We start from the raw sequence: 20,817 nt of genomic DNA, 5'->3' as shown, positions 1-20,817 counted from the left end.
TTAACAAACCGGAGAACAGAGTCGTGTCTGTTTCGCAGTTGTCTCCACGGATCAGCTTCACTTCACCATGTTTGTCTCCATTTAATGATGCTTTATGTCTCCAGTCATGGAGTTACGGAGGACCATCATCTTCCTCTTCTTAGGTAAGTCTTCACGGAGGATCTGAGACTTTTCCCTGAGCTGATGGAAGGTGTTGGACCAAAAGAAAACAGAGTAGAAACACGAGGAGCTTCTCTAGCTTTAGAATAAATATCATTACAGATCATTCTGCTGCTTCTCTTTACTGGGGATTTGTGATCAATCATCAACTTTTCACTTCTTCACATTTATTCCTCTACATGTGAATGAAACATGAAGCCACTGACTGTTAAATCTCATCAGTGCAGCTTCTCATCAGATGATCATTGAATAAAATTAGAGAATTTCTCTCTTTGCTCTTTAGTCTCATCAGTCAACTGTTTTGGATTTTTTTGTTGTTGTTGTTTTTGGTTTGTTTTTTGCTCCGTCAGTATAGAAATAAAGATGGAGTAACAACAAGCAACAAGACACTAGACTGGTTATATAAAACTGGAGCTTTGCATGTTGCTGCAGGCATGCTGCAACCCTTCATTACTCCACCCTTGTTCACATATTGCAGACAGACTGTGTGGTTGTTGTTTTGCAATAAAGAGATTCAGAAATAGGCTGAAAATATTTGGGCTCAGACCTCAGACTGGTCAGACTTAACAAGGATCATGAGATCTCCAGCTGCAGCAAACATGATTGAAAACTGAGTTTTATTCTGCATTTGTTGGTTTTGGCAGTTTAGATTCTACAGACAGGTCTGGAGAAGTTGGAAGCTGCTGTAAAACCTAATAAGTTGACTTTACTTAAAAAACATATGCAAACTAATTTCCTCACAAAACTGAGTAAAGTAAACTTATCATGGTTAATTAGAGCTACGTTGTTTAGTACAGGGGTTTTCAAAGTGGGGGCTGCGGTCCCCTGGGGGGCCGCCAGGGGGCGCTACGGGGGCCTCAAACAATATTGCAAAAATAAAAAAATATAATTAAATTATTTTTTAAATCATTATCATAAAATATAATTATTAATAATATATCATATTGAAATGTTATTTGCTCATCTTTCTGATTCCCTGCCAGTCACCATTTATCAAGCTGCTTTGCTCCTCAAGCCAGCTTGTAGCTAGCGCAAAATGGACAGGTTTTTGACAAGAAAGAGACTGAAGGAACAGGCCAACAGCCCTGCTGTGGAGGACAATGCTGCTGCAAAAAAAAAAACAACAACTAAGAACTCCTGGCCTACTAAAATCAGAAAATATGAGGCAGCACTTATGCTAAACAAATGTAACAGTTATTGAATAGTGAATAAAAGTAAGAAAAACATTCTAAAAGTTGATGTTCCTTCACATATTTTGTAGCATTGTCTGTGGGTTTGCAAAGGGGGTGTGCTGTTTGGGGGGCCTTGGCATGGAAAAGTTTGGGAATCCCTGGTTTAGTAGATGTACTATTTAATTACTGCTACTTGAACATATAGTACAACTAACATTGTAAGTATGTTTAGTGTCCACTACTTAAATCAACTATTAAGCACTATTTCAGATTTAGTTATCTATTATTCATGTTCACTTCATTAAATCGAATACATTTTTGTTTCTGCACAGTCTTCTAAAAACAATAGACTGTGGAGATGTGACGTTCACGAATGAACCGCTCCGAGCAGCCCTTTCAAACGAACGATGGGAACTGAGTCGCAGTCGGAGGAGCGCAGCACATGTACTGTGTACTTTATATTTTATATCCAAATATCGCTTGTCGTCATCTGACTTGTAGACACTGTTTTGATGTGAGCGCCTCAGTACACAGTGGTCTCAAGAAGGGGAGGACACACTGGATTTGAAATGAGTAGCTGGCGAAAAAAGATAAAATGAGCCAAAGAAAATGCAGAATCATCTGGATGCACTTTAATGATGACAAAAAACTAAAACATCCCACCAATATAATATATAATGTTGGGATGATCCAAATCTTACCCTATCATTCCTCCCAGTGATTATTTCCTGGAAAAAATAACTTACACCCAGACTGGCATCTTAAAAATAAATAAATATCAACATTAGCCAGAATTAGGCTCTTGAAGGGGCCTTCAAAGGGCTGTTACAAAAACATCTCTAATAGACTGACAATGATATTTCAGCATTCATTTTGCATAAAAATATTCTTCATCATTGAATCTTTCACAGATCAGGGCTTAAACACTTTAGTTGTCTGTGGGCAGGACGGTTGTCTAATACAGTGTTTGAGTGTTACAGTGTTTTTACCTTTCTTGAGCCAAGGTACATTTTTTTCATTGAAGAAAACACAAGGCACACCACCAACCGAAAATGTTAAAAAAAAATAACGAAACTCTGCCCATATTAACAGTATAAAGTCATTCTTGTCAAAGTGTCTTGAACAGGAATCAAATAAACACAAAGAAACAAGTCTTATATATAAACACAGACAGATATATATACACAGACACTTGACAATGGCATATTATTTGCAGGTAATAATTAATTCGTTTTCAAAAAATGTTTTTTAGACCAATTAGGTGAAACTGGATAATTTCCCACGGCACACCTGACCATCTCTCACGGGTGGCACGCTAGTGTGCCGCGGCACAGTGGTTGAAAAACACTGGTCTAATACAATATGTTGTATTGTTATTGTAGATTTCATCTGACAAAAGAAAACCGTTGAACCGGTATTTACTTCCTTGGGGCATTTAACATGTGAATGACTCCCTAGTCACTCAGTTCTCTTAATAAATTCATCATTATTTTCTCAAAGCTTAAATGAAATAAAATCAAAAGGCGGCGAGTAGAAGTGGACCGATCCTTGCATGTCAAAATGTTGAAAAAAAAGCTCTTTATCCAAAACCTTACCTTATTCAACCTTATTCAAAAATAACAAGTTGGTCTAATTTATCGATCTCTGCAAACTTAGTTTTACTAAGTGTAGACAATAAGTTGACAAAAGTTATAACCACTATTTTTATTTCAGTAAATACCATGTTAGATTTTACAGTGCAGTAAGCCAGAGCACAGGTCTGAGGCTGTAGAGAGATAAATCAAACGGTTTACAGCTTTATATTTTTTATAGGAACATCTGTTGTCCATGATGTTACTCATAACCTGAGTCGTTTGGGGATGTTGACATTGAATGAGGGCCAAGTGTTGAACCTTGAGGAACTCTATGTGAACACAAACTATTTCTCCAAAAATGATTCAGACCAGTTTAGTTCAGTATCAGATCCAACACAGTTTTCTAGTCTAGTTGGTTATTTGGACATTTGCCAGCAGCTTGCAGCTTGTTCCTGTTTGCAGTTTTTCAAGTGTGACTATTTACTCTTTTTCTCCTTTTATTATATCTGTTCAGAAATTTTCTATTTTAGATAAAACAGCAACATTTATTCATAATTTTCAGATTAAAGATTTTTTTAAAAGATTATTGACCGAGGGACGAGAGACGGCCGATGTAGTGCAGAAAGCTTCTGATCTCAGTGATTTTATTTAGTGTTTTATTTTAGGGTCAAGTAGAGATGATTAATTGACGATGAATGGTTGTTGGTTGTATGTGGCCTGGAGATATTTAGGAATATAGAGGAAAGTGTATTTCTGGTGCAGTCTCATCACAGAAGTAAATGATGCTTCACAGAAAGAGAAACTATGTCAAATTAAAACCAAAACTACCATTTAAATAGAAAGACAAAACTGTAAAAAGTCCCAAATATTCCATGTCTCGTCAGAGGCGTATCTTCATCAGTAAATAGGAAATTATCTGTGTTTCTAATCATTTTCCCTCGTTTGTTTTTCCTCCAACTAAATAACGACCGTCCTCTGTAAACTCTAACCCGCAGTGAACTGATAAACCAGCGACCAAATATTTATGGTGTTTTTACTGAAAATAAAAGTGCTTACAGTACACAGTGTGTTGTGAGGCAATGATGGCAGAGATGTCCTCTAAACTGAAGGTCATGATTTCAAATACACCTCTGTAAATTTAAGAAAAGGAACATACACATGGTTGTTGAGTAATAATCAGATGCGAGTCATAATATACAATCTTACAGTGACCTTTTTAAACTTCCTCCACATGGAAAGTAAAGCTTTCAGAAGCATTACGCCCTCTTAATTTCTGCGTGGTTTGTCTGCTCCTGTGATTCAACCATCGTGTTAACTTTTATAGGTTTTCTTTGCTAAACTAATTCTCTTCTGTCTCTTCTGTTACTGACATTAATCTCAGTGTCCAGGATGTGGATCAGACAACAGCAGATATCAGTTTATTCAGGGCTGGCCTGTTGTAGGCACCAAAGGCAAATACAGCCTAATGCAAACACAGATGCAAATCATTGCCTGACGTGCGCTCAGTCTCCAGGAGCATGGATGGGAATCAGTTTATTTTATTTTATTTACAGTAAAAACACCTGTGTTTACCTCCAAGCTTTTTTCATCATACCTCAGATACAACAGCGTTACATGAGTCAGTTAAACATATTAACCCTTACTGGAGACTTTAAACCTATGAGAAAAAGTGTGTATTTTATTCCAAAACTGTTTGTTTGTTAATTTGACAATTTTAGTTACAAAAAATAAGCCTGTAAATATGAGAGACAGTCAAAATGGGACAGTTCACACAATCCACTGAGCTCCACTCTGCCATGCTGGGTGTCATTTGAAACTAGAGAAGCTCTTTCCATTCATGCAAAGTATTACATAGCTGGAGCTAATCAGCTAGCATCGGCCAACAGAGAAAACACGCAGCCCAACTTGAATATCACAGTCAACATGTCAGAATTTCTTATGTCTCAGTATTTCATCAAATCCAAAAACAACTGATAACAAATGCAACTGATATTGTTTTTATTACCTTTTGTGGCCCTTTTGATTCTATCCACACGATTCTCCATCAACTATGCACCACATGGTGACTTTCAATGTCATACGTGGTCCTTTGTCTCCAGTCTAGTGGGCTAATGGTGGTACTACGGATAACAAAGACAATACAGGCATCTTGTAGTGAAAATTAGCTCAGCGCTGCTATCTAACATGCCTCGGTGACTGGTTTCCCTGTGAAGTTACATGTGTGAACAACCGCCATATGGTGGAAATATCAATATTTGTATGGATTTTATAATGTGCACAGTGGCAGAATATGATGAAGTACAGGCCAAATAAAATGGCCAAAGGTTGAATTGTGTGCACAGTGCCTCCTGTAGTGGGAATCGGTAGTATTTTGTAACCCAATTCCCTTTCAAGAGATAAAAACCCAATGTGGTTATCCAGATGTCCAAATGTAGATTTGGCCTGGTTCTATTTGTACTTAAACCTTTGTAGAATACGTGTGCTTTGTGGTATTTCTATAAACTCTCGGTCCAGTTCGCGTCAAGGAGTTGTTGAATGAGTTAAGTGGCATCTCCGTGCATGATATCATTGCTATCAGGGTGTTTTCTACTATCTAATCAAGAAGACATTTTAGTTTATCACTAATCAATCAGACACTGTAATAGCCACAATGTTACTGACACTGGAAATCCATTCTTTGACGTCCAGGCATATGGACCTGATAGTTTTAGAGCTATGCCTGATTTATGTTGTCTTAGGTGAGACTTGCCTCCCAGCACCGTAGAGCTGAAGAGGTTAATGTGCAGGACAGATAGTGGTATATAAAAAGCTTTTTAATCTTTATAATCTTATCACATTCACCTGCTGACAACGTCATCACTGTTCACGCTTCATGTTGGATTATTTTAGAACGGAAACCGACCTTTAAGATGAACTTAAAATTTATCTTCATAGACCAAAATGGAACCAGTGCTGATGTTATTTCCTTCCTGTGTGCACTTTAGTTAGATCTCATTTCTAATCAATAATCAGATTAAAACTGAGGAAGAATGACTTACTAAGTGATGCTCTTCTATATTTGAAAGCATGTTAATGGCTGCCGAGCACTGGGCCTTGTGTTGCTGTTGGACTGAGACTGAAATACAATGAAACAAACGCTGCAGCTCCTGTTAACCTGCAGCTAGAAGTAAAATTATTATCACCTCTCAAAGTGTATATATAAATACACTTACATAGTGCCCCTTATTTGTGCGTAAAAAAATTTTCAAAGCATCAAGGGATTTTCACAAAAGTAGACAAAGACAACCCAATCAAACAGAAATATTATACTTGTGTATTTGTTTATTCAGGAAAATGGGACAGAGTCTAATACAATATGTTGTATTGTTATTGTAGATTTCCTCTGACAAAAGAAAACAGTTTAAGACCATTATTTACTTCCTCAGTTTAACATGTATATGAAAGGTTAGAAAACCTTCTCTAAAGAGTTTGGAACCCACAAATAATCCACAGTCAGACAGATTGAAGACGACTGTTCCTCTCCTCAGGAGTGGTCCACCAACAAAGATCAGTCCATAATAGTCTGAGAGGTCCCAAAGGAACCTGACAACGCTGCAGCAGACTTCTTGTTCATGTTGATCAGAGGTTGTGACTTGATGTTTACTGTCGTGTCTCTTTATGTTTTACAGTGATTAGATTGTCTGATACTGAGGAGGTGAAGAACCTGACAGGAACTGTGGGAGGAAACATCACTCTACCTGACCCTGTGATGGAGAGAGGATTTCTGTCATATGGAGGAAAGCTTATTGCTTCAGTGATACAAAGGGAATATGAGCTAGAAGATGACATTTACATGAACAGAATTCACTGGGACAAAACCACTGGACTCTTTACACTCTCAGGTCTGAAGAAGATCGATTCAGGAGTTTATTATGTTAACTATAAAAAAGGAAGAGCTTTCACCACATCTTATAAAGTCTCAGTGTTTGGTAAGTTCCATTTCTTCTTCCAGTTTGTGTGTCTTGATGCTGTCATTGTTCTAATAACATCCATATCCAGTTCATATGTTGCTGCTTGATCTGGGAATTCTCCTCTTAAAGTGAACACTTCAGTCCTGGTTGGTTTGGTGTCACCTGTAGTTACTGTGACGGTCTTTTAGTTTGACGTTGCAGTGGTAGATTTGTATTAACGTCATTATCTGAAAACACTGAACATTTTATTTGAAGAGAATTTATTATTTCAATGGAGGTACACTCAAATGCCACAGAGTTTTTTTTTAATGTGCAGTGCAGCGTCCGGAAGCATAAATGAAAAGTGGTTTCGTGGTTTTGAAGAGCCTCTATCTATATTTTGTACTCTTTGGCCTGATGTTCAGACTTTATCCTGTGTTCAGAGAAACGGCCTGTTCAACCTGTACAACTGATCTTTGCATGATGCTTTCACTTTGAAGCTTTTCCTTATTTGATGTTAGACTTGTAAAAGCCAGCTGAGCAAATAATGTTTCATTGTGCATCTTTCTGTGTGGAACAAATGATGCTTCCGTTGGCCTGGAAGCATCAGACATGTTGTAGTGCAGGAAGAGTTATCGTATAAATGTGATTACCTCTGCTGGGACTGGTCACACAGCTTCAGTTAAAGACGTGTGTGGGCATGTTGGAGGAAAATTTACCTGCAGCGTAGCGGGAAAGACACACCTACATTAACGAACAAGTTTGAACTTGAATCCTGGAAGAACCAGAGCTTCCACTGGTTGTTGCTTGGTTCCTTTTAGAACTTGTCCTGTGATCATTCACCCTCTCACTCTCCTCCCTCATGTTGTTTTCTGTCTGAACCACTCCCACTATTCCCTCCTGACCTCTCCACCCTCCAGCTGCTCATTACCTCCACACCAGAATGTTTTTTCATTCTCTTTTGTTAAAGCATCATCTTTGTGCTTGTGGCTAATCGTAGCCTTAACTTCCTGCTCGTTGTCAGTATTGTCGTCCTTCTCTGACTGCCTGTTACAAACTTAAATTCATGAGGGCAGCAAAACAAACTATTATCATTTTAACAAAGAAGTAAAGTCTCTTTAACCTCAGCATCTCTTAGCTCTGCTGCTGAGTTTCCTCCACAACTGAAGGACCACAGACACCTTCTGGACAACATATCTCTTATTTAAACTTATTTATCATTTCACTCTCTGGAATAATTCTGATCTTTACTCAAGTGCAATACTTACTGTATGTCTCAGGTAGTTTTCTTACTCATCGTGTCATTTCTGTGAAATATTTGTTTTCCTAAGAGGAACACTCCTTCTGGAGTTGTTCATTATTCACTATATTCATGATGCCTCAACTTAACTGGTTGGTTTCTCATCAACAAACTGTAACCGTGATATATTTTCTATCCTGTAGTTTCTTTTCTTTTTCTCTAACTTATATTTTTTTGCACTCCCTTGCCCTGCTGCTGTAACATCTACATCTGTCCCATGTGACTCAGTGAGAGGAGTTGGTTTCCTGAGAAGTTGGAGGTGTTCATCTCTTCATCTAACAGCTCACTGCTGCTGCTGCTCCTTCTTCTTCTATTAGTCCCTGAAATATTCAAGTCTTTTAATGTGAAGTATTCGCATCCAGATATGTGTTAATAGAGATTACAGTAAATGAATACAGCGTTTATACAGGAATGTCTCCACAGACGGTTCACAATAATACAAATATACCAATATTACACTACGTTCATTGTTGCCTTACCTCACGTTAACAGACTTTTATTCAAATGAAAATCTTTGAGACTTTAATGTCTACTGATCACCTTCAGACCAACAACAAGCGTCAATAACGATAAAGAGATAAAAACAAGAGCAACTGGATTAGGGCTGGGTGATATAGACGGATTTCTTGGCAACGTCACAAGTGTTTGCGCGCGCAGACAGGGGGCAGAAAGACGTCTTTTCAGAGAGTGTTGATAACGGAGGAGGACTGAATCTTTGCGTGTTTCGTTTAGTAGTAGTACTAGTACAGTCAAAATACCAAGGAGTTGTTGTGTTGGCTGCGCCAAGGCTGCGTTTAGACTGCCAGCCAAAATCCGATTTTTAGCCCATTCAGATTTGAATCGGATCTCGATTTTGAAGTCTGAACAGTGACAGATCACATGAAATCCGATTTTTGCCAAACGGTTGCAAACCACATCCAGAGGTAGTTTCATATCGCATTCGTATCGGATATGGACAGATGCGTCTCGGTCTGAACAGCTCCAAACACTCAGATGGGTTTTGACTGTCCGTGACGTCACTTACGCGACGCCAGGCCAGAACCAATGCGCCAGACCGCGTGCCTATTTCTGTTGTGGAGGAGCCACGTTACGGCCACGGACAGTGATATTACAGCTATCACAATGGAGGAGGACTTTGAAAACAATTCGCCTTGGACAGAGGAAGAAACTGCATGCCTTATAAATCTTTACACTGACGTGACGTACATCCATCGTGTTGTTTGTTGTTGTTTTGCTTGTCGCTGTCGCAATTATATGACGTCTGACAAATACACGTGCTGAATGACGCTTCCGCTCGTTGCTACAGCAACCTATCAGACCGGTGAAGAATGTGGCCCAGTCTGAACAGAACCATATCCGATTTGGACACTTGCTAAAGGCAGTGTGAACAGTCAGCCCTAAAAATCGGATATGAGAAGGAATCAGATTTGAATCAGATCCGTCTGCAGTCTGAACGCAGCCTAAAAGAGCCAGTGATGAGTGCCAGATGTTTAATATTCCTAGGGTGAATCATACTTTTGGAAAAAATCGGAGGAGGTTATGGCTTCAGGCAATAAAAAGGGCAGATTGGGGTCCAGATGGTGTTTTGTTTTAGAGCTATCTTAATTCTCAATGAGTTTAAGTTAGCACTGCATACTCGTTCACGTTCATTCATGTTAAAGTTTAACAAAGTTGTAAACAAAAGACGTTGCGTTCAGTAAATCTGTTCGTAGCAGGCTAGCAGCTAGCGCTAGCTAACTGATATCACGTTTGCGAGTGCTAATGTTGTTATAGCATGCCGGTTGGATCATTACTTCGGAGATATCCCCTTTCAACTTAACTACAGGTTGTATTTTAATACTTAAAACACGAAATACGTAAACATTAGCCAACATATCTTAGCAAGTAGCCTGCACGTCAAATGACAAAGAGCTCGAAATCTACAAAAATGTAAATTCAGCTAAATGTTCAAGATATGTGAGCAAGCCAGGTAAGCTCTGTGACTAAAGAAAAACGAAGGGTTCTTAACTTTAATTTAAAAGTAAAATCGGGCTGTCCGATTGATGCCGCTGTTAAAATGGGCTACGTTTTACATTACCCGCCTAACATGATAATTATAGCCATACATATACGGTAACATTGCAAAATTAAAGATGGACAAACAGATCTAACTAAAATCACGTTTTATTGAGTCTGCAGTTGTGCATTTATATACAAACAAAACAAAAAAGCTTCAATACTTAAGATTGTTGTCGTAGGGGACCAATAAGTCAGTCTGGCTTTCTGCCCCCTGGATGCGCGCGCACCCAGTAATGTTTGTAAACAGGAAACCCGTCTATATCGATATAAAAAATATATCAATATATTTTTAAAGCGATATGGTATTAGACCATATCGCATATGTCGATATAGTTCAAATTTGCGCTGTGATCCTTGCTCCAAGCCGTGACCCAGAGCTCTCTGCACTGCTCCCCGCGAACCCGCCCCTCCTCTTTAATGCACAGAGGAGCAGCGCAACAACGTCTGTGGAGTGTGCGGAGGAGAATTTTTTTGTAAAAGAAAAAGTAGTGGCTCAGTAATTTGGAGATGGTTCGGATTCAAAGTATCAGATGAGCAACAAAATTACGTTATATGCAGAGGCTGCACTAGACTTTTTCGTTGTCTGTCATTTTGACTGACAGGGTCATAAAAATCCCATCATAATCTATTTTTACCTGTTTCCCTCTTGTCTTTCCCTGATGAACATGAGGAAGGAAATCAGTGAAGTGTAGTTTCTAAAGTCAGTGGTCTTCATATGTCTTTCCTCTGCAGACTCTGTCCCATCTCCTGCAGTGAAAACACTGAGTGTGAGCTCTGAGAGCTGCTCCCTGCTGTGTTCTGTGGACCAAGCTGAAGAGACCACACTGTTGTGGTACAAAGACGAGGAGATCCTGAACCAGAGCAGCTCTGCTGTCTCTCTGCTTCTCTCTGTACACAAGCAGGACTTCAACTCTTCATTCAGATGTGTGGCTGCCAACCCTGCAGAGAATAAGACTCTTCCAGTCAATGTGACCACGACCTGCAGAGAAAAGAAGAGAGAAGGTTTAGACAACCCAGACCCGGACCAAAGACATCGTAAGATTCATTCTGACACTGATTTAAAAAATGTAACTCTCATCTTTTAATGGTTGTTGTTGTTGTGACGTATTTTATTTCTTTGTTCAACAGGTTGGATTCTCATTATAATCTTTGTCCCTGTCGCTGGTGTTGTTCTTGTTATACTGGCTGCCTGCTTCATCAAATGGATGTATCTTAACCCAAAGAAGACAATCAGTCAAGGCAGGTATTAAATCTGTTTCTATTTAATTCCACTGATTAGATTACATTTTAAATGAATACATTTGTCTCTCAGATTTTTTGTAGCACTGATTTTAAATAGTTTGTCAGTGTTTCTCTGGATTAGATTCCTGTATGTGTAACTTTCTTTAAAGGACAGTTCAGTTGTGTTGATAAAGAGTTTGTTCAGGACAGTAAATGTTATTTCTCTGAGAAACATGAGTGATTTTACAGCAGAATGTTCTCAGGTCGATATAATGGTGCGTCAGACAGGATCTCTTTGTGTTATATGAGCTCACGGTACTTTCCTCATTTTACTGAGGCTGACAATGCAAATAGAGCCAGGGGGACAGATTGAGGTCACATGATATCGTTGCATTGACAAAGGGATGAACTTGATCTCCGTCTGTTTGCTAAGCTGCACAACAAGTCCAACCAGTTGAGATGGAAAAATAATACAATTTTTACCTAATATTGGTTACAAAATGCTAATTACCTGTAAGCTGTCTTTCGACCGCCCTCATAACGATCCGCAATCACATTAAATGTTGACTGGAAATAAACCGTAGCGCGTTTTAATAAATATTCACTGGAGGCAGTTAGAAAACCGACTAATTTAAAAATGTAAAACGAATCAGCTTTTAGGAAAGTTGTACAGACGTCATATTATGCGTGTCTTTCTACAACAGATATGGGGAACACAGGTGTACCATGACCCATGGAGAATAAAGGAAAATAAACCTAATTTTCCATTTTATCAGCCATTGGATATATACAGGCCTTAATCCCAGACTTTTGAGATTTTCAAATATAGACAAGACTAGAAATCTCTTCAGCCAACGATGCACTCACTACAAAACCACAGGTCACAGGCCAGAAAAATAGTTTATTCAGATTTTGGAAGAATGTTGTCCTGGCAGTAAAGAAAGAAAGGTGCAGAGGCTGGAGTCTGACACTTTATCCTGCAGAGGCATTTGTACAAAATCTAGTTCGGATGAGGACAACCTCAGATAGCTAACAGCGGAAGGGAGTGAGGCTGGGCTGCTTCCTGGCTCCCCATAATCATTCAGGAAGCAGGAAATTAACACAAACTGTGGAACGTTTTATTCCAACTGAACCTGCTCAACGGTCCGTGAGTTGTTCAAAGTAATGTCCATACTTTTCTCTTCCTGTCATTCTGGTGCAGGTTGAGTTTGCCCAAAGAGTAATGTTAAATGTTTTATTTGACAAAATCTCATCTGGTCTTTCTCTTCTTGAGGCTTATGAACAGTTGCACCTCACAGCGAGCTCTCGTGAAGCCTTCTCTTTATGGTAGACTTGGATAATGACGCCCCTACCCTCTGTAGTGTTGTCACCAGATCCTGAGATGATGGTCTTTTTAATCCTGCAGAGCCCACTTCTGTGTTTTCAGATCATACCAAACTGGTTTATTTTACCACTCCTCCTGTTTTTATGTTGCAGACAGAGCATGTCCTGTTTCTCCACAGCAGTGTCCACATGTCAATCCCACATTTCAAAACAACTCCCGACCTTTTACCTCATTAACTTATTAAGAAATAATGATCCCACATTACTCCATGAACCAGCTGTATGTATGAGAGTGTTTGTGTCATTGTGCATTAAGAGAGGGACGACAGGCTCTAACACACAGGAGCAAATTTCTCTTTTGACACATTTTAATTAAGAGGTTGTCTTGTTCCAGTAATCCCTGTTTTGCTGAAGCAGATTGAAATATGTCCAGCGCTTCTCAAGAATGTGGGATCGGTATAAAAATGCAACCTGAGGGGAACTCTGACTCAAAGTGGAAAACATAGACCTTCTTTTTTTACCATTTAACTGAAATGTATCAGTTGTTTTGATGTAACTCCCCAAATTCCACCGTGTACTATCTGGTCACTGTGGGAGTTTATCTGTGGGAGTTGCAGCTTTGGGTGTTTTCTCTGAAAACAGATCATGCAGCAAGCATGTGTTCTCTGGTCAAGTTAGGTCAGCTAATACAAGGTTTGTGTATCATTCCATTGTAGGCTGTTACGTCTCATCAACCATAGAGGTTATATGTACACTAGCGTTGCCCCGATGCAGTCGAGCATGTGATGCAGAGAGTTACCATAGCGATAGTTATTGTGCGTGAACATTTCATATCAACAGAAGATAGAAGTCTAGGTGTCTTTTAGAGATGTGGGGCATCGTAGTAGGTGCTAAGGCACATGTTGGAGATGCCAGATCCTAATATTGTGTTGGTCTCCCTTGCAGTGACTCATCAGAGAATGGACATGGGCCTTTTGAGGGTGTCCTGTGGTGTCTGATCAACAGAATGTTATTAGTGGGGGGCCTTTGAGGGGAGGGTCCTCTGTTTGGGATCTAGTGAATTTGGAGGCCAGGTCAACACCTTGTGCTATTCTTCATGTTTTTTTTTAGTTGTTCCTAAAGTGTTTTTGTGTGTGTGTCTGTGTCAGTCTGCATCCTGCTGGGGATGGCTGCTGCCATCAAGGAGTGTCATTGCTATGGGGTGGGGGTGCCTGGTCTGGTCTAGGTGGGTGCCACATGTCTAAGTAACATCCACACCAATGAATGCCAGGTCCAAAAGTTTCCCAGCAGTTGGATTGTCAAAAGATGGTCCATGTTGTTTACTTCTCCTGTCAGTAGTCATAATGTTGTGGCTGATCGGTGTATAATAATATGTTAGATCATGTGAGGAAGTGGGTTAAGATGTCTGAAATGATTAAATCATAAGTTCATCTTTGTTATGTCTCGTGCTTTACCTGAGGAGTCCCTCAAGGCTCAGTCCTGGGGTACATCTTATTTACTGCACATTCTCCTTTTAGGACACAGCGTTTTGGCAGTATTGCTGTCTCTTGTGAAAATAATACATTTGTAAACTAATTCTTTAAGTATTATTTTTTTTTTTTTAATCAAAATCATGGGTTCTCCCTGCCGTCTGACTCAACGGTGGTTTTTAGATACATTATGTTGAAAACAGGAAGCGCCCTTTCCTTTCCCAGCAGCTCAAACAATCTCCCATTGTTTGAACTTTTCATATCTAGCCCATCTGACTTCTTGGTATTCTAATTGCTGGACTCAATTCAGCTTCGTCACACTGGATTTCTGACAGATTTAGGATTGGATTAGAAATCTTTTTCCTACTTTCATGTCTGTGTGGCCTCTCATGTCATCTGTCAGGACCTTTTAATGATGCTTCCTTGTCTGATATATTCTTACTCTATATGAATAATGTTTTGCCTGTTGATATTTAACTTGACCTCTGTATCTTTGCAGTGGTGGACGAAGACTCGGAAGTGCAGTATACTGAAGTGAACATACACAAACGCAATCAGGTCAGTTTGTTGCTCATGTCAGACAGTTTACACAGAAATCCCCTAGGTTTTGATTACTGGTGGAGATGATCTTGTTTCCCCGAAACACTGTCATTAGCAGCAATGTTTCCTTATCTATCCTCCCACAAAGTAAACTCCTCATGTTGGCTGGAATCATTGACGCTTCGCAGAAGTTGTCATATCTGTTACCTAACATCAGTTCATTGGAAATAGCCTGTATGCAATCAGCATCTCTATATAGTTCTGCTTAAAAGTATTTGAATTTTCTGCATTTTTGCATAAAATGACTCAAAACATCTAATTTTCTTAGTGGATTTTACCCAACTTTTGGGTTTGTTTCCAGTGTTCATCATAAATAAACTTGTATCTTAAATTGGAGCAAAACTCACAATCCTCACAGTTTGAAGTTTTCTGTACATCCACCAATACTTTTAAAGACAGGAAGTGTTTACATTGTAGATCTCTCTCCTCTTAATCACCTACTTCCTGTGTTTTGTGTTTCTTCCTCTGCAGAAAGAGAATTTCCCAGTTTCTTCAGAGAACGGTCAACACTCTAATCTGTCAACAGTCTATGATAAACTGGAAGCTCACCGCATGTTGCCTGATCCTGCTGAGACCACCTGAGACAATACTGAAGAGATTTCCATCTTTAATGAGCTATTGGTCGTGTGTACATTTCATTGTTAAATATTTATTATCTTGCTTTATTTGTATTAACCTTTGCCTCATTACTGAATACATTCCTCATATCTTATATTTTGTCCATTTAAGGTCATGTGCTTGTTTCATATTTCACTCCTTTTGTTTCAAAGCGTTTCAAGCAGATTTCAATAAAAGATGTTCAATGTTTACGTGTAAACATTTTTTTCTGAGACATTTCAGCAGTAGAATCCACAGACGATCATTTGATTCGAGCTTGAAGAGTCTTTGTAATGTTGTCAACAGGACAAACTGCGGTTAGTTTTAGTTCAGGCAGTTCACCAAGTCAATCTCAGCCACATTCAATCTTCTTTATCCTGTCTACCTTTGCTGTTTTTCTCTGCAAGCTGCTTTGAAACCCACCTCAGGCCCCAGGTCCTCGTTCTATACTGTTTCCGCCTGAATCGGTTTCATGTCGGTGTCATTAATGCTGCTCTCTTCTGTACTCTGGGGGTACTATGCTGCTCCTTCTGCCTCAGCCTTTCTATTAATAAGTAACTGCAAGTTTTCTTTGACTGAAGTGCTCCAGACTAAGCTATATATGGAATGAGGGTGAAACTGACGTTATTTTCAAGCAGAGTTATGGAAAGTCCAGACATATTTAGCACTGGTGTCCAGTAACTGAAACAAATAAAGAACAGAAAGCGAATAAATAGATTTATATTTATCTTAACATGTTTGCTCCTCATAGCTTTTGCAGTGTTGCTTGGGGGGGTCACGCGTGCACATGCAGACTGAATTTGCCTGAAATAAAACCGTCAGCTGAAGAGTTGTCTGACTATATAATCACTTGAGCCATGAAACCAACCTGACTTTGTATTCGTCCTAATGAACAACTTCAGAGACACTAAGAGTGAAACAGGAAACGAGAGGTGTTTAATTGACTCAAAGAGGCCTGAGTAGGTTTTCAGTTGCTTCATTGTATATGTGAGGAGCCTGGGTAGAGACAGTTAAGTCAACTTAACCAAAGGCAACTAAACTTATATAAACAAATCTTAACTTCACATGCACTCAGCTACACTCTGACATCCATCTATATCAATGGAAAAAGACCTCTGTCCTTATAGTCCCCTCAATCTGCAGGAGAGGGCGGCATGGTGGTGTGGTGGTTAGCACTGATGCCTCACCTCAAGAAGGTTCTGGGTTCTAATCCAGGCTGACTGGTTCCTTTCTGTGTGGAGTTTGCATGTTCTCCCTGTGTCTGCGTGGGTTCTCTCCAGGTACACCAGCTTCCTCCCACCATCCAAAGACATGCTGGTTAGGTTCATTGGTGATTCTAAATTGGCCTGTAGGTGTGAGTGTGAATGGTTGTCTGTCTCTCTGTGTTAGCCCTGAGATAGACTGGAGACCTGTCCAGGATGTACCCCGCCTCTTTCCCAATAACAGCTGGAATAGGCTCCAGCCCCCCCGTGACTTCCAGAGGACAAGCGGTTACAGAAGATGAATGAATTAATGAATTAATCTGCAGGAAACCAATCTAGGCTGAACCATAAATGAGACACAGCAACCTTCCTGAAAGAGGTAAGAGACAAATGAATTAAATTCTACCTTCTACTAACAAATCTCTGTTTATTAAAGAACACTTTCCCAGCCTTTATAAAATGAACACCTTTATCCTGCACCACACTGGGAAAGACAACACATTCTCAATTCACCCACTTTGTCACGGTATACTTGTGTAAAACTGTCCTGCATGTCAATATGTGGATTTATTTGTCTGACACTCGGCTCTCACCATCTGTTGTCCAGGTGAGCTGATAGCCTGCAGGTGTTCCACTGTAATAAAAGCTCTTTCATGCACCTGAACCAGGGAGATAAGGACAGTTAAGGCAGCGAGTTGTTATCTTACAGGGTTTTATTTCTAACTGGTTCCTCCTGTCCTTACAGTAACCTTTCATTAAACAGCAATGTCTGGAGTTGGTGACATTTGACTAGTTCTCTATGGTGTTGGTATGGTGTCATCGTTTCTCTGTTCATGTTATTTTTCCGTTATCCAAAGCAGATGTACTTTAGCAGATAAAGTAGTTTATTTTTTAAAATTATTTATTTATTTGTGAAAATTAGAAATGTTGAAATTAAAGTAATCATGTTAACAGTTTGATATTGCATACACTTCATAATATTTGGGAAGAAAAATATCGATCTGTTGTGGAAGGAAAGTGGTTCTGTTCTGAGGAGTGAGCTAAAATTCCTCCAAGCTGCTGTAGACGACAGATCAGCAGTTACCGGAAACGTTTAGTGGATGTTATTGCTCCACAAGGAGGTCACAGCAGTTACTGGAAACAAGGGTTCACTTACTTTTACAATGAACAAACAGAAAAGCCTAATATTTCTGTTTCATTTGTTTAAATGGATTACATTTGTCTACTTTGCAGGACTTGGGTAAAACTCCACTGATGTTGTGAGTAATTTTTATGCAAAAATATAGAAAATTCTAATACTTGTAAGCAGAACTATATATAGATGCTGGTTGCATACAGGCCAGTCAACGTCATAGCTTTCCATCCGGCCCCCAGAATAACTGGATTCAAGAATATGCTCCTATTTATTCACATGCTCATTTTATCTATAGTCGTTTTTCACAAATCTTCTTGCTGAGGCTTTTTTTTTTCCCACACACAATAATTAAAGAGTTAAATTTTGAGAAAGCAGCTTTACAGGTGTACGTTTATCTGACCATTATGAGCACATACATGGCCAGTGTCTTCAGTGTGTCATAATCTTGATTGAGGTCAAGCTAAAAAATGCAACGCTGCATGTGATGGACCCGACTAACAGCCTCACAAATATGAAGCGTAAAATATCGCAATCACCCCCTAGTGGCAGTACAGGGAATAGGAGTCTGTTGATACAGACAAAGGCTAAAAAATAACATACATTTGGAAGGAAAATGATTATATCAAATAGTAATATATTACTTAGTGTAACCCGCTTAAAAAATCAGGTCACTAATCCTGTATATGTCATTTAGACACCATTATTATACTTCCTGTAGGGGGCAGTGTTCCCCGTGAAGGTCAGTTATCGCGGGAAGTCTGCACCTGTGTGCAACGTCACTTCCTGTAAAAAACATGACGGATACGCTAAGAGCAGAGCCCGTTCTCTGCTAAGAGGTAGACGGTGGGGAAAAATGCTAAGCAGACGGCAGCAAATAGAAAGCGGATAACTGGAAACTGACATCTGTAAGCAGACCCCGTAGTCAGGTCCAGCTTTTGTACCGATAAGCTGTGAGCCGAGGAGGATTACCCTTATACTTGATGACACTCCGGTGAGTTAGCGGATTGTTAGCTGGCTGTTAGCCGATTGTTAGCTGGCTGTTAGCGGATTGTTAGCTGGCTGTTAGCTAGCTGCTCTGAAACAAAAAAGCATATATTGTGTTATTAATTTGGTATATGCTGGTCTATAATGTTCGTAATATATTTTCCAGTGTTTACCATGACTTTTGTGCACTTTATATTGTAATTTTAAGCTTGAGAAAAGATCGCTAGTTTTGATGCTAACGCGAATCGCTAACACGAATCGCGACCACGATATGCTAATTGCTAGCAAACGCTAGCGATTAGCTAGCTAATTGTCTGTTATATTTAGCTCTTGCTAACGGCTAAGTTAAAGTTAAGTTACATATTTTGTATTGAGAAGATGCATTTCATTTATTTTTATGCCGTAAGAATTCCTCATTTTGTGCTTTTAGCCACTACAATGGTTTACAGTGCCACTAAGGTGTGGTGTATATTTCATTTGTGGTTGAAAAAAATAGATAAATTGGGTATAAAAATTGTGTTTCATTTCATTAAACAAAAAAAAAGTTAAATATTAAAAAGGTGAATTAAATAGCTAAAATTGATGATTTAAGTCAAATAGAGGTTAAAAGATATACGTAAATTATGTGTTTGTTAAAAATAGTACTGTTGTGAATGGTAATTCATAAACAATTGGTTACATTTCTGGTTAAAACTAATTGTTATAATTCATAATGATTAATTTTGCTATGCTTGGTGATACACATTTCATGCATAGAACTGAGAAAGATGTTGAGATCTCATGAGAAATGGACAGAATCAGATGAAGAATCTTACAACTTTGCACTTTCTGTGTAGGTTGTTTTTATTTTTTTGTACTGCTCGTCTGATCAACTGTCAGAGAAATAGAAAGAGACGACCTAGATGGCGAGCCCAGCCCAGCGATTCTGAGAGAGAGAGAGAGAGTTGGAGAGTTGGAGATGCGGTGTGGCCAGCCGCAGAACCTTCCTTGACGACTCCAGATCATCTGAATTACATATTCAGAGAACAGACACACACACACTCCTCACCTACCTGGATAATAGAACTGAGGACGCAATAAGTGAGTGGACATGGAAACCATAAACATTTGGATTCCTTTTCATAAGTGAACTCACCAGAACCTTGACTTCAACGGACTCTTATTTTGTTTTATTTTATTTTTCTGGCGCCTTATTATTTTGCTAAATGTACGGCTAAGCTGTCACTGTTAATTAATTGTTGTGTGTTGACATTAAAGTGTCACCTGTTCATAAACCAACACCCACTCCTCTTTGTGAGTAACTTCCTGGTGTAACTCCCACCGGACCCAGAGTGATGTGAGTATCTCTAACCTAAAAGTTAGGACCAAAGGTGCTACATTCAAATACAATATTGATTTGATTTTAATGTACAAGAGGATCTTTGCCTCACGGTTTGTTACGACTGTCGTCGTTGTGTATGTGGGTTGTTGTGTTTTTGTTCTGTTTTCATTCTGTGCAGTAGGTCTGTGCCATGCCCGGAGGTGATTGGTGGGAAGGTCCCGGTCCTGCCTCCTGATTGGCTGCAGCACAGAGCCCTGCCTATATAAGATGATGGCTGTTTGTTTCCTTTAAATAGTCGGGATGGACGGCCAGTTTTGTTACCTTCTTTTCTCCTGTTTATTTAGTTAGGAAGTGTTTTGTCATTTGTTTGTATTTCTTAGGTTGGTCCATTTATTTCTAGGTAGGATTGTTTTGTTCGTAATTTTGGCCTCAGTCCACCCTGAAGATATCATCTACTCATTGTTGCAGACTCGATGTCTGCCGAGAAATATTTGGGCCCGTGGACAAATATAGTTGACGACCCCTGCTGTAGGCGACTGATCATATGGTTGCAGGAAGTCACAGCAGATACTGAAAACAAGGGTTTAGATAGTTTATCATCCAAACAGATGAGAACAAATGATGAATTTTCTTGAATAAACAAATAAAAAGCATAGTATTGATTGGGTTCCCTTTGTCTATGTTTTGAGTCATTTTTAAAAATGTATCTATTTGCAGTAATGTCGACAATTCTGAGGGGTGCAAATACATCTGCAGCAGATCAGAATCTGCTA

At 39.3% G+C, this 20,817-nt stretch overlaps 1 protein-coding gene across 2 annotated transcripts; it reads left to right on the top strand.

Annotated features, from left to right (window-relative positions):
* On the top strand, nt 1-15,612 carry LOC311504717 (CD48 antigen-like). Of its 2 annotated transcripts, none has more exons than XM_084567961.1 (6): nt 1-143; nt 6,574-6,873; nt 10,925-11,227; nt 11,321-11,431; nt 14,705-14,763; nt 15,277-15,612. In XM_084567961.1, the coding sequence occupies exons 1-6, from the start codon at nt 95-97 to the stop codon at nt 15,385-15,387; spliced, it is 933 nt and encodes a 310-aa protein (XP_084424087.1). In that variant the 5' UTR covers nt 1-94; the 3' UTR covers nt 15,388-15,612. The 2 variants fall into 2 exon arrangements, with proteins under 2 accessions (XP_084424087.1, XP_084424088.1); XM_084567962.1 differs by having other exon boundaries at nt 11,321-11,435.
* Nucleotides 15,613-20,817: the final 5,205 nt, after the last annotated feature.

The sequence above is a fragment of the Chelon labrosus genome (genome assembly GCF_963514085.1).
Source record: "Chelon labrosus genome assembly, chromosome: 2".
NCBI lineage: Eukaryota > Metazoa > Chordata > Actinopteri > Mugiliformes > Mugilidae > Chelon > Chelon labrosus.
This window is presented reverse-complemented; position numbering and strand designations above follow the sequence as displayed.